The sequence below is a fragment of the Aquila chrysaetos genome, chromosome 25 (genome assembly GCF_900496995.4).
Source record: "Aquila chrysaetos chrysaetos chromosome 25, bAquChr1.4, whole genome shotgun sequence".
Classification (NCBI taxonomy): domain Eukaryota; kingdom Metazoa; phylum Chordata; class Aves; order Accipitriformes; family Accipitridae; genus Aquila; species Aquila chrysaetos.
In genome coordinates, this window is record NC_044028.1 from 1814981 (window position 1) to 1828308 (window position 13328).

Sequence of the window (13328 nt, forward strand, 5' to 3'; positions counted from 1 at the left end):
CGGTGTAAACGTACACAGCAGTGGAACCAAAACACTCAGGAGTCCAGGCAAAAGCTCTAACGAAGTTAAATTGTGATACGGATCTTGCCAGAAATAATTATGTCGACAACTTGGGTTTTAGTTCCTTATTTACAGAGACCTGTGATTCTGGAGAAACCCTTTGCTGATTATGAGTTCGACTTTTTCTCTCTCTCATATCCCAACCTGGAGTCTCCCAAGACCACTGCCTGTAAAATCTCCGTACCTAGAGATAGAGCCAAGGACTGGGAGCCAAAACCAGCTCAATTCAGACCTTCATTTATACACCGAGTTCTCCCATAGTGCTGGGTAAATCACTCCACCTCGCAGCCTCAGTCTCCCCGACTGAAGGGCAGGAACAAAGCGCACAGAAGCGATGCCACAGCCATCGCATCATACTTGCATGCTGTTACAGCTGCCATCAGTAAAGGGATGTCACCTTATGGATTAAAAGGACCTCTTTAAAACCTCGTTTGGAAGTCAGGTGTGCCCAGCCAGCAGCTGGACGCCCTGGCCCCTTCCAACCCAGGAATGCACACTGTAAGTCAGAATATGCACGGCACCTTTGCTCCATGTGTTTCCACTTCCCACGAGCAATGCCGTAATGCTGGCACCTTCTCCCCTGGGTGGGAGCAGCCCTGTGCCCAGAGGGGCTGGGCAGGAGGAGGTGGGATTCACCCAGATCCGCAGCATCACCTGCAGCACTGCCAGGTCCGGGGTCAAACTCCTGGAGATGTTTTATCCAGCCACACTGCATGGTGGCACCAGGGACAGTCCTGGATAAATAGCTGGAAACGTGCAGTCTGTCCCCTCCTCCACAACTCATTTGGATTTTGGGAATAAATAGAGAATCAAAAAAAAACCAACCAAAAAAAAAAAACCAAACCCAATATTGTTTTAAGGTTTTTTCCACCATGACAAGACCATGAGCCCGACTGGCCTGAAGAAACTCTGAGGGATGGAGCAAAGTCACAGCAGAGGCTCTGTGCAGCTGCCAGGGCACATGCAGAAGGCCCTGATTCTGCCAAAAGATTTTTAATTTATTTGAAACCATTTAATATTCTTACTATTGAACAGAACCATTAACCAGCTGGCAAGCAGCCCACTTTTAAGTGGGGCTGTTATTAAAGCAAGCTGCTCAAGCGCATCCCTGTGAGCAGAGGGGGCTGGGACTGGCTGTGCCAGAGCAAGCTGCATTTTGAATGGCTCCCATTTAATACCAGTTTTCAAATCATTTTGAGGGAAAGCTTTTGATTACTCGAGGATGCAGAAAGGAACATCACCGGCTGGACCACATGCAGCATCTCTTCATGTCAGCAGCATCACTCCTCTGCAGCCAGGCAATGGGCTGGGATGCAAACACCCACCCACGCTCCTGCTCCCCTCCCAGGGAGGTGGGGGGTCCCGGGGTGACCCCACTGTCCCCTCGCAGGACCGGGTGTCCCTTGGGAGCGCATGGCCCCAGGAACAAAGGCTCTTAGCAGGGCGCAGCTCCTCCCGATGCTAATCTGCCTCCTGCCTCCCGCTCCCTTCCACTTTGCTTTGTGTTTCACTAAAAATATCACAGTGGAGGAAGTTTCTGCCGCGGGGTGGATGCTCTCCTCCCCGGGAGGGGCTTCCTGCGCTGCCCCGGCACAAAAATAACCCCCCAGCCGAGCTCTGCCGCAGGACCCGCTGCCCACACCGAGCCCGGGCAGGCGAGCTGCGGCCAGGGGACGCCTGCTCAGCCCCTTCATCTGTCCCCGCAGCCCATCCGCAGCTCCCGGGTGTTTTGGGTGATGGGACACAGCCACAGTCCACGTGAAAAGAAGCGTTTTGCATCCAAACCCCCTTCCCACAGCACTGGGAGGATGCAAGTATGCGAGACCTGGGGGGGTCGGACGCCAGGGCTGACCCCGCCGTGCTCCAGCACAGCGAGCAACACTGTTTGCTTCACCTTACAACACCGTGGGTAAGTGTCCCATCTCGTATCTGGATTGCATCCAGCAGGACAAGGCTCAGATCCCTGCCGGCACCTCCTCCGAGTGCTGCGGCAATACCCACCCCACGCTGCTCCTCCGCGGGCTCATCACAACCCGAGCCGAGGCTCCAGCAAACCCCGCTGCAGATGGCGGCACTGCGATGCCAGCCCCAAACTGATACCAAAAACCAATGAAGAAAAATCAGAAGTTAACAGATTGCCGATGCACAAGGAGCGAGCAGACAGGACCGCGTGGGGAACGAGGCTGGGGCTGCCCCGGTCCCAGCATGGGAACCTGCAATGCTACGGGATGCAGAGCCCCCCCCCAGCCCCTCAAGCAGCACAGATCCCACTGCTCCCAGTCGCCCGCACACCATGGGAGGCAGAGGTGCAACCAGCTCCTGAAACACCTCAACGCTCACGCAAAGGGGTCTCTGCAAAAACAGGTCCTACTCCTTCTAACCAAGCACCAAGTCGCTGGGCTGTCAGAGGGACCAATGGTCTGAAAAATCAGGTATTTTTATCCATTTAGCCTATCGCTGCCTGCACAGGAAAGGGCCAGCCTCCCAGGAAAGCAAAACATTCCAGACTCCTCCGAGCAAAGCTCGCGGTGCGGCACAGCCTCCTATGGTCTGGATTGGCACGGGCCACCACCGCGCCAGGCCAGGGGAAAGCATCCTGCCGCTGTCCCCAGAGAGGACACCTCCAGCTGCCGTGTGCCCCAAGATGCTCCATCCCCAAGACGCTGCGAGCTGGAGCTGCTCCAGAGCCCACCTGCGGTCCCAGCACCGACTCTGCCCGGCCCCGCGACACACGATGCCAGCGAGCCCGGTGCTATCAATAATGCAGCGGGGTCAGCGCCGGCACAGACCCGCCGGCTTCCCCGCAGCTCCACCGCATGCCGGCCGAACTGCTGCCTCTGGGACAGGATTGAAGCGCTAATCCCAAAAGCAAGCTCGGCTTTGCCGCCGCTCCTCAGCTGAGCTCCTGCAGTAACCAGAGCCCTCGCCATCCCTGTACAGCCCAGCACCCGCTGCAATGCTGCCCTTTGCAGGGGGTCTCTGGCCCTGCCGTCCCGCTTCCCAGCTCCCTGCAGGCATCTTCCCTTCCCCAGGAGGGATGCGGGAAGCCATGCTTCCATCCCATGCTCTCAGCCGGGCACAGCAGAGCAGCAACCGGAGCTCCCAGCAGCCCTGGTGCAGCTCCACGCTGCGGGTGAAGAAATGGCTTTGCAATGTGTTTTTTAAGCAGAGAAACACAGAGCGCACGCGGTGATGGATCCCTGCCCTGACAGGGCATGCACATGGCTTCCTTTTGGCTTTGCCCTTTCAGACCCGCAGCAAGAGCTGCCGGGCTGGCAGCATCCACAAAAATAGCTGCTGTGGGAAGGGCAGGGAATGCTGCAGGGACATGGCCACAGCTCCTCGGGCTCCGTGCCGGAGGGCTTCCCCAAGCCTCTGCCTGCACAGCGGGAACCTCACCCAGGCTGTACCAGGGACGAGCTTTGCCATCCTCCCCAGTCACCCTCTCCCCGTGGGTCTGAGCCTGCCACCAGGGCCCAGGGAGCACAGGATGCTGCAGGGAAGTGCTTTAATATAAACCATGCATTTATTTGGGTTTTTTTTTTTCTTTTTTTTTTTTTAATCGCATAATTACTGCAGACATTTCTGCTCATGTTAGGTTTTATTACATCTTTGTGGTTATTCTACAAGCCCTAAATTTTGGGCCTCAACTGAGTTGGCAAAGTTCTCTGAAAACATCTGTCCCGAGTTACTGCCCCTCCAGCGCTCCAGCAGAAAGCTGGCGGCTGAAGATGTTGCAATGCAGAGTTTTATTTGCAACAGAAAAAGTTCTTATTCCTGACCCAAACAGTAGTGTAAATATTTACTGCCTCGATGTCAGCGCTGGCCCCACACCTGTGGGTCTCGAAAGGCACCCAGGCGCTCGTCCATTCTCCTCCAGAAAACCGCACATCTGTCCCCAGGCACATCAGCTCCTCTCAAGCACAGGCCGGTGGCACGCAGGAGGCTCAACGCCTGCTCACTGTCGTGACAAAGAGCCAGCCACAATCCCCCGTCTCGGCAGAGGGACACCCATTCTCCTGCTGTTTGCAGGTTTTGCCAGCAGCAATGCTAAGGTGACACTGTTGCTCCCCAAGCTGGGGACAATTAACAACCGGCTGCTAATTCCCCTACATTAAAATTCCCAGACCCAACGGGCCGCTTGAATCCAGCAGCTACAAGACGTGCATTTGCTTCCCGAAAGATAAATGCCAGTTGTAAAGGTCCCTTTGCACACCCACCCCCTGCAGTCGTGCTTTGGTGCGACCGCAGCAGCGATGGAGGGCAACTGCATCACCCTGAACGCGTCTTGGTGGCTTCACCGTTGTTCTTGTTTCTCCTACAAACACACCTGGAGAAAGCAGCGAGGCAGCAAGTCCCAAGGACACCCCTAACGTGTCTCACTGAGCCCTCGTGGCCATAACGGGGGGGGTCCCAGTAACAGCACATCCCTCCCACTGCGCAACTGGAGCGGGGACAGCCGAGCCACAGCTCCTGCCTGCAAAGGTGCTGCGAGCCCCGGGCCACGCTGCCTGCACACCACGAACCCCCCCGGGACGGCCGGCAGCACCGCTCAGCACCAGCCCAGCCCCACAGCACGCCTGCCTTTTTACACACCGTTAGCCCAGGCATTTAATTAACAGCCACCGTCAGCTCACCCCGCTGTCCCAAAGGCACCTTTGCAATAAAAGCAGCTCGCCACCAGGCACCCAGCACCCAAAGCAGCCCCTGCCACGCTGAGACCCCCTTGCCCTCCAGCACAGCCCTGCCTGCTACCTCCGAACCTCCCAGGGGATCGACGCTGGGTGCCGGGCAAGGCAGAGCCAGAGTCCAAGGAAAAGCAGAAAACAGCCCGGTGGCCACGAGAACATATTTGGGACAGGGGGAATACGTGGCATGGGGGCACGTGCCCTGCTGCTTCCCCCTCCAGGGGACACGGCGTGGGGCAGGCAGCGAGCGAGCAAACCCCTCCAGCCCCCACGGACACGGGCGCAGTGCCGTGGGATGGGGAAAGGCAGGCGCCGCTCCCCGTGCCACCACGGCCACGCGTCCCCAGGGTGCCGGGGACGCAGCGGCTGGCAGCCAGCCCTGCTGACCTGCTCTCGGGGCAGGCAGCCTGATTTTAAATACGTGCTGAATTATTCATGGCATGACCGTGGTTCCTGGAGCACAAGGTCCCGGACACCGGGTCTCTGCCGGGGGTGCGCGTTGACCTCCCCGCCCGCGGCGGCTCGCCCGGAGGGGTCACTCCTCTCGGAAAATAAGACTGGGGCAGCATGGGGGAGGCTGGCAGGGCTGTGCCCACCCTGCCTGCCGCATCGCCTCCCTGCTGCCCACCGCTACGGCCACCAGATTTCCCTCCTCTTTGTTTCAGTTGCTCCTCGCTTCGGGCCACGCTGAAAAACCCGGCCTCAAACCAAGGAAAACTGCAGCCTTTACATAAACAAATGCTGCTCAAAAAAATGCTGCTTCCCTGGGAGCAGCCCGGAGCATCGGCACCAGTTCCTACAGGGGCAGGCTGGGGCCAAGGGTCTGCAGGGGGAAGGGAGCTGCCTTTTCTCCTCCTTCACTGAACGCCTCCGGGGAAGCTACACAAAAGACCCAAGCACTGCCAGCCCAAGCCCAGCTTCTCCCAGTGCCACCCAGCTCAGAGCCTGGTCCCCTCCAAACCCGGTTGGGGACGAGTCTCTGACCGGACCGCAGCTGCCACAGCCCTGCCGCGGGGACAGAAATCTCCCAAACAGCCCCCGCATTCGGGAGCTGCTCACACCGCGTGGGCCCAGGGCCAGCGATCCGCAGGATTTGGCTCAGGCTAGAGCTGCCCCAGGCAGGGACACGGCACCGAAGGGCTGAGCACCGCAGGAACCGGGGTTCACCATTGCTCCCCTGGCCTCCAGCCATTTTGGACCTAGCCAGAGAGCCACCATCACCCAGACCAAGAGCCTGGAGCAGCTCCTACCACCTTGAAGCAAGCAGGACGGCAAGGCATGGGAGCAGGACACAGGTCCTGCTGCTCCGGCCGCCCCTGACCTCGTACCACGGTCACTCATGGTCCCAGCACAAAGTGACCTTGGCCAGGAAAGCCTGCAGCGCCCAGCTCTTCAAAGCTCAGCAGGAGCAAACCAGCCGCTGACCCAAGGCTCTGCAGACACCCGACACGCTCGGCACTGCCCAGCTCAGCAGCCCCTGTCCCCAAACCCTGTCCCCAACCCCACATGATGGGCATCACCCCCAGAGTCCATTCCCTTTGTCCAGCGCAGGTTCTGCCAACCGCCGGGGCAGCGAGCACCAAATGCCCCAGCCACGCTGCCCCGGGCGAAGCCACCGGCCAAGCCCCCAGCCCCTCTGAGGGGAAGCGTGGGTGCTTCTCCCCCCTTGCACCCCAGCCCTGCCCGGCTCTCCCCGTCCCACCCTCTCCTTGGAGGAGCCGAAACCCAAAGGCCGGAAAGGACCGTCCTGTTCCCCTCGCCTGACTTCCCGTCAGCACACGCTGTTGGATTGCACCCAGCAAACGAAACAGAGACAGGATAGGAAATCCCCAGCTTGGAGAGTGGCCCCCAGCCATGCCCAGCTGCCCCCCCCACCCCAGAACGGCTCCTCTCCCACCAGCCATCCCAGGGGTGACCAGCTCCCCACTGCACCTACCCCCATGGGAAACACATCCATCATCATCACAGAGACCTTCAAACAGCTTCAAATCATGAAATAAGTTAAAAAAAAAAAAAAAAAACAAAACAACACACTGCCTCCTATCCTGCCCCTGCCAGCCCCAGGGAAGGGGGGATCCTCCTCTGCAAGATGCCAAAGCGCTCCGGAGGGAAGGATCGGAGGCGAGACCCCCTCCTTATCGCTGGAGATGCACATGCCTCCTGCCTCGTACCACCATCACCCCTTACCTGCGCGGGGGAATTTCTTCAGCTGTTTCCCCACGGGGGCTCCCAAGGACACAAAGCTTTCTTGATTTTCCCACCCATGTCCTCCCGGCAGCCCCACGGCCACTTCTGGGCCAGCATCCAGCCACCACCCCACCTCCGAGGGGGCAGAGGCTGACCAGGATCCTTGCGAGCTCCCTGGGGAGGAGGAGGAGGAGGAGGAAGAAGAGTGCACCCACTGCAGCTCCACACTCAAGGAGGTGGCTGAGCACCACTGCTCCCTGCCCGGCAGCACAGACCAGCAAGCACGGGGGGGGCTGCAGAGTGGGGACGTGGAAGGGAAGGGGACAGACGGCTGCAGAGAGGTGACAGAGTCACCGGCTCGGCCACGCGACGCCCACACCGCTCCTGCCACGTTCACACCCCGAGCAAGGGCAGCGCCGGGACCAAACCCTGCTATCTGCTGAGAGCAAGGCTGCGCCGTCTCCGCCAGCTCGGCCCCAGCAGCAAGGCAGCCATGGAAATTGGACGTTTTCCACCCCAAATTCTTTCCTTTTTGGAAAGGAGTTTACCAATAAAAGGCACTTACTGCAGAATCACAGTCCAGACCCAGGCCACTTGAAAAAGAGCTAATTTCCTTCCTATTTAAGCAAAAAGCTGAGAACACATTTGCCCCAGATGTTCCCTCCCTCCTGCAAATAATGGAGGGGAGAGAAGCTCATTCACGAGCTCCAGCTTCGCCGCATCCCTGGTGTGTGCAGCCTGTCCCCACGGGTGAGCGAGAGCCAGGCTGGGATGCCAACCTCAGCCGAGGTACCGTGGGGGTCACTCATCCCCAGGGCTGATGACTCGCCCCCCAGCCCCTCTGTGCCAGCCCCCCAGCAGCTCCTGGGGCTCACGAGACCCTCGAGGGGCACAGGAGGGGAGAGCAGCAGTGCAGCCCCCAGCAGCCAATGCTGCTTCGAGCAAGAGCGAATGAGGCTGAGGGGCAGCTCGCCCGCTGCTTCGGGACACGGTGGGGTCCCCAAAGCCGACAGCCACATGCAGAATGTTTTTCTCCGATGGGAAGCAAGCCAGGCTTGCAGAGGGAGGTGCTCCCAGCGTGGCTGCACCCGTTCCCCAGCTCTGCACTCACCTTCCTGCTGCCGTGCGAGGAGAAGCTGTGCGAATGCCGCTGGAGGCTGCCCCCGCTCAGATCCAGCTGCGGCTTCCAGACCTCCCCGTTGTCGCTGCCCACCGACTTGGTGGGCGAGACGCTGGAGTTCAGCAGGATCCCACTGTGCACCATCTCCTCCGTGCACGTCAGGCGCAGGCTGCACAGGTACTCGTCCGTCTCCTTGTCCACCACAAGTAAGCGGGTCTCCGTCTCCACGGCTTTGATGCGCTGCACGACCTGGAAAGGAGGAAAACACCTGAGCAGAAACCCAGGCACCTCCTGGTTGTGGCAGGAGCTGGACCCAAGGACCATCATCTCCCCAACACTCTCCTGCAGCTTCGGACTTGCTGCAGGGTGCAAGTTTTGCTCTCGCTTCCAGCTATCGGTGCTGGGGGAGAAGGGCAGAGCGTGGCTTTGGGGGACCCCCAGGATGAAGCATCTGTTGCCTGCAGCCCCGGGTGATGATGGTGATGGCTCTTTCCACCCCATGCCCTGCAACCGACCTGACAGCTCTGCCCAGGGCCACTGCACAGACCACCCAGGATCACCCGCTCTGCTCAGACAGGAGCTTTCCCAGAGGCTGCTTCACTGCCCCCCAAGCATCAAAAACCCTGCTGCCTGGTTTTGTTCCTTAGAGGGTCGACATAATCTGTCCCACCAAGCAAACCATCTTGCACACCCTCATTTCCTTGACCTGTGGTGTCTTCCTCTCCCCATACCCACAGCAGGGTGGAAATCCGGGGAGCACAGGGAGGCACCAAGCACCCACGCATGCATTCACTGGCTGGGCTGTCTTTGCTGGGTGCTCCCCACCCTACCAGTGTACCAGCTACCCCCCCACCCTGGGTGGATTTATGAAGGAAACAACCCAATCTGCACATTCATCCCCAGTCTGTGCTAGGAGCCAGCAGAGATAAGGGAAGCCGGTGCTGGGAGCAGGAGATGGGCCCGTCCCTGCTGGGATCCAGCTCCAGGCAGCGCTGAATGGGGACCATTGTCCTGCTCCTGCCCAGCTCCTTCGCGGGGATCGGTGACTGGCAGAGGCTCTGAAAAGAGCTCGCCATGTCGGCGCGGTGGGGAGAGCCGGGAGGACCCGATCCCGGCCATGGCCGGGCAGGCGGGTAAATCACACCAGGGCGGGCTGTGATGGAAACGGGGCAAATCCAGGACATGCACAGGAGCGGGATAAAGGGAAACCGCCTCCAGAATCCCTGCCAGCAGCCACAGAGCGCTGGCTCTGCTGGGCCACCTCCTCCCTGCACAGGCCTTCATCCCGATGAGGAGGAAGAGGGGTGGTATCACTGGCAATGCTGCTCAGCAGCCATCCCCAGCCATGAGGTGGCCCTGAAGACCACAGACCCCTGACCCCCCCCCAAGGTGTGCCGGGAAACCCCCGAAGCAGCACTGGGCTTCCTTACAGAGCTCCTGCTCTGATCTAGGTCACACCAGACAGACTCACTGCAACCACCAAGGTTGTAAGTGACAAACGAGCCTAATGCGCAATTAGCTAGCATTTATTTACTCCCCTGCAAGCTCCATTCAAGGTCAACAGAGCCAGTATCTGCAAATGAAAAAAAACAACCAGCAAGAAATTTATAGACTGCAGACAAGGTGGCTTGTCCTGAACCAACTAATCTGCTGCAGGGTTCGCCTCCACGCGCCGCGTCGGGCAGCAGCGTGCCCAGGGCTCCCATCCGTAACCGGCCTGAAGGATGCTATTCCATCAAGCCCCAGAAAATCCATCTGCTCCCTTTCAGATCTATTTACATGCGACATCAGACAGCACTGCCGACACTGGCGAGGGAGTGCCTGTGCGAGGCCACTTCTCCCCAAAGGGACCTAGGAGCAGGCAACCGACATGCAGCAGTTGCAGGAGATGCAGACGAGCAATACCTGTGGGGAGCATGCAGGAGAAATGTGCTGGGTCCCACACCGCGACATTCCCCCAGACCCTGCGATTTGGGTGCTCCAGGCATTAGGGCAGCACAGTTAATTGCTGGCAGGGAGGAGGGTCGCGCAGACCACAACGAAACACAGAGGGACCACCGAAGCGCCCTGACCTGCTGCGGTGCTGCACGGCAGGATGGGTGAGCTGCCCCCCCAGCCGGCAGGGAACGGTGCTGGGGCTCAGCCCGCTGCCGAGCTCCCCAACAGCCACGGCAAGAGCAACGATGGAGCAAGCGTCCCCCCAGCCCCACGTGCCCCAGAGCGCCAGGGGCTGAGCCAGGCAGGGATGGAGAGCGGGCACAGAGCAGCCCCTTGCCCTCTCCCCATTAGCAGGGACGAGCAGAAGGGGCATTCCGTGACAAACTCCCCAAGCAGCAAGTCGGTTTGGGGACAGAGCAGCGAGGTGGAAGGCAAAGCAGCAGCCAGGCACACAGCGAGGTCCTACCCGACACGGGCAGAGCCTGGCACCCTACCCGTTTCCGAGCCATGGTCACAGGCTTGAGTCCGCAGCTTTTCTGAAGACGACACAGCCTCCTCCGCGCATCTGGCGCCTGGGGACCTTCTCAGCACCGGTCCCAGCCGCATGATTTCCGCAGCTCCACCCAAACAGACTTTCACCCCTGGCTACACCAGCACCAGCCTGGCAAAGCCGGCCTGGGTCCTTCCACCCTTGCCAAACACCAGCTGCCCAACAGGGAGACTCATGGTGCCACCGGGAACGGCTCAGTTCATCCCTCCTGCTCCGAAAGGGATGCCTCTGCCCCTGCACCGCGCTGCCAGCCTCAGCAAGGACCTGGAGAGGCTTTCCTCGCTGCGCTGCCCAGCTGGGCAAGGAACTGACGAGCCAGGATGCAATTTTGCATCCAAGACCTGAAACGCCCTGAGAACACGTTCTGCCTTCACTCCTTGGGTAAGGCCAGGAAAAAACAGAGAACAAAGACACAAATGCCGCCAGCTTCAGCTCGAAACACAGTTACACCCAAACAGCAAGGCCTTGTTTGCTGCGGGCTCCGTCCCACCGCAGCTTCAGATGCGCAGGGAGAAGTGTTACTTATTCAAGGTCGGGGACCTCAGCAGCACAAGGAGGAGAGGCCGCAAACTGGCTGCTTTAACGCATTGGCAGGAGCCAGCATCTGACTCGCCATGCCATCGCCCTTCCCACGGTCCATCAGTGCTGGGTGTTTTTTTTTTGGGGGTGGGGGGGAAGGTTCTTGCTGTATGGAGGCAGGAGGAAGGGCAATCCCAGAGCACGTCCTGGGGCAGGGCTGCTCCTGCTCACACCACTCATGCCATCACAGCAGGAACGCAGCACAGCGGTGAGCTCCACGACACCCCGGACGGGACACTCCATCCCATTCACTGCTCTGCAGCAGGGAGCGAGTGCCAGGGCTTCATCCTGCCTCCGCCAGCAGAAAATGGAAGACAGGAAAATTTCTCCCATTTCACTTGACCTACTGGAAAACTCCCACACATTTCAAAGACACAGCTGGCTGTCTCAGCTCCACTATCGCCCATCCCCAGCATCCCAGTTTCAGCAGGGAGTTCTGATGGCTTCCAATATGACGCGGCTCCTTACAGGAACACAGCCCTCCTTTCTGCCCAGCCAGATCAAAATGTGGATCCTCCTTCAAGGGTTTTGAAATCACATTCAAGACAAACGTTAACTTTTACACAGCTGGCTCAGATCATCAAAACAGGCTCAATTAGCCATGAAAACCCACCAAGCCCACAGAGAGGAGTCCACAAAGGCTTTACTGGAACCACCTGGAAGGCTCTGCCTCACCTTCAGCAAAGCAACATCCACACATGGTGGGTGAAGCCCAGGAATCTGCAACCCCCCAAAACTCTGCCAGGTCCGCAAGCCACGCGAGGCACATCCCTGATAAAGGGCTGGCAGCGGGGCCCGGCCGTATGTTTTAAGTTACTAAAGCACTAAACCCTGCAGAGCCCCGCGAGCCATTAGGCAAATGGGCACACTGGGCACTGTGCCTCTGCCAGGCTCTGTGTCTGCGGCGAGACAGGAGCAGCTTGAGTCTCATTGCTTGTTTTTTGGACTAAACTGTTTAACAAATACAAGTCTCAGTTTTATAAGCAGAAAATGACACAGCCCAAAGCATGCAGCTTCTGTTACAGAGCTGAGAAACAGCTTACTCAGACCCCCCCACACTCACAGCTGTGGTCTAATAACAGCCATTATTTCTCTACAAGCCCTATCTCACTTAAACCAGTCGAACTGCTGAACATCTGCAGAGCTTTATCAGTAGATTTTAAGGCATCCTTATACACTCTGGGCTGCATAAGCAGGAGCAGCTCGCCCAAAGTGGCCGAAGAAACCCATAGCACAGGCGGAAATAAAGCCCAGGTCTCCCCATTCCTTTCCACCACGGGTTGCATAACGCAGCAGTGCCCTGCCCATACCGAAACACCTTCGCCTTTCCCACCTTTACACAATTACAACATCCCTTCCCCAGCAGCGAGACAGCCCGCACCACGCAACTGTTCCCTTCGGAACTCAGCACACAAAGCAGCCCAGGCCTAAGATTTTGGGGGGGGGGGGCACCCACCCCAACAGCCTCCAGCACTGGCCAGGCCAAGGATGCTCGGGCACAGCTATTTTGGGAGAAAGCCACCTCTCTAGCCCACCCCAGGGAGGCAGGAGCCGGGCAAAGCCAAGCCGGCGGGCTGGCTCAAAGCCGGGGTGCTCGGTCCCGGGAGGGGGGGGCTGGGTTCCTGGGGGGTTGGGGTGTTTGCCTGCCCTGCCCGCCCCTCGCCCATCCCCTGCCCGTACCTGGTGGTGCGTCTCCTGCTCCACGTTGAGCCCGTTCACCTCGACGACCCGGTCCCCGGCGCGCAGCCCCGCCGCCTCGGCCGGCGAACCGGGTTCCACCTTACGGATGAACTGCCCGCTCTTGCCCTTCTCGCCGTGCAGGTGGAAGCCGTAGCCGCTCTCTCCTTTCAGCATGCGGCACAGCCGCGGCTTCAGCTGGTCCTTGGCCATGGCCGGGGCGCCGGGCGGAGCGGAGCGGAACGGAACGGAACGGAGCCGGCGGGCGGGCGGGCGAGTGGGGGCGGGCGCGGGGCCCCTTTTATGCGCGGCCCGGGGCGGGCGCGGAGGGGCGGGCCGGGGCCGGGGCCGGGGCCGGGACCGGGGCCGGGGCAGGGGCCGGAGCCGGCGCTGGAGCTGGGGCTGGGGCCGGGGAGCTGCGCAGGGCGGCCATGCTGCGCGCTGCCCCGCGGTGCCGGGAGCGCGGCGGGAGGAGACGGGGACGGGGATGGGGACGGACCGGGCGGAGCCGGGGCGGAGCCGCAGCGAC

At 59.8% G+C, this 13328-nt stretch overlaps 1 protein-coding gene across 1 annotated transcript in view; it reads right to left on the reverse strand.

Annotated features, from left to right (window-relative positions):
• SLC9A3R2 (SLC9A3 regulator 2) overlaps positions 1 to 13100 on the reverse strand; it is a 39194-nt gene extending 26094 nt beyond the window's left edge. Inside the window, exons 1-2 of the mRNA XM_030001583.2 lie at positions 12803 to 13100; positions 8047 to 8304 (exon numbers count right to left, since the gene is read on the reverse strand). Of these exons, the coding sequence (XP_029857443.1) occupies positions 8047 to 8304; positions 12803 to 13012 (468 nt within the window). The 5' untranslated portion in view covers positions 13013 to 13100. The remainder of the gene's footprint in view (positions 1 to 8046; positions 8305 to 12802) is intronic.
• Positions 13101 to 13328: the final 228 nt, after the last annotated feature.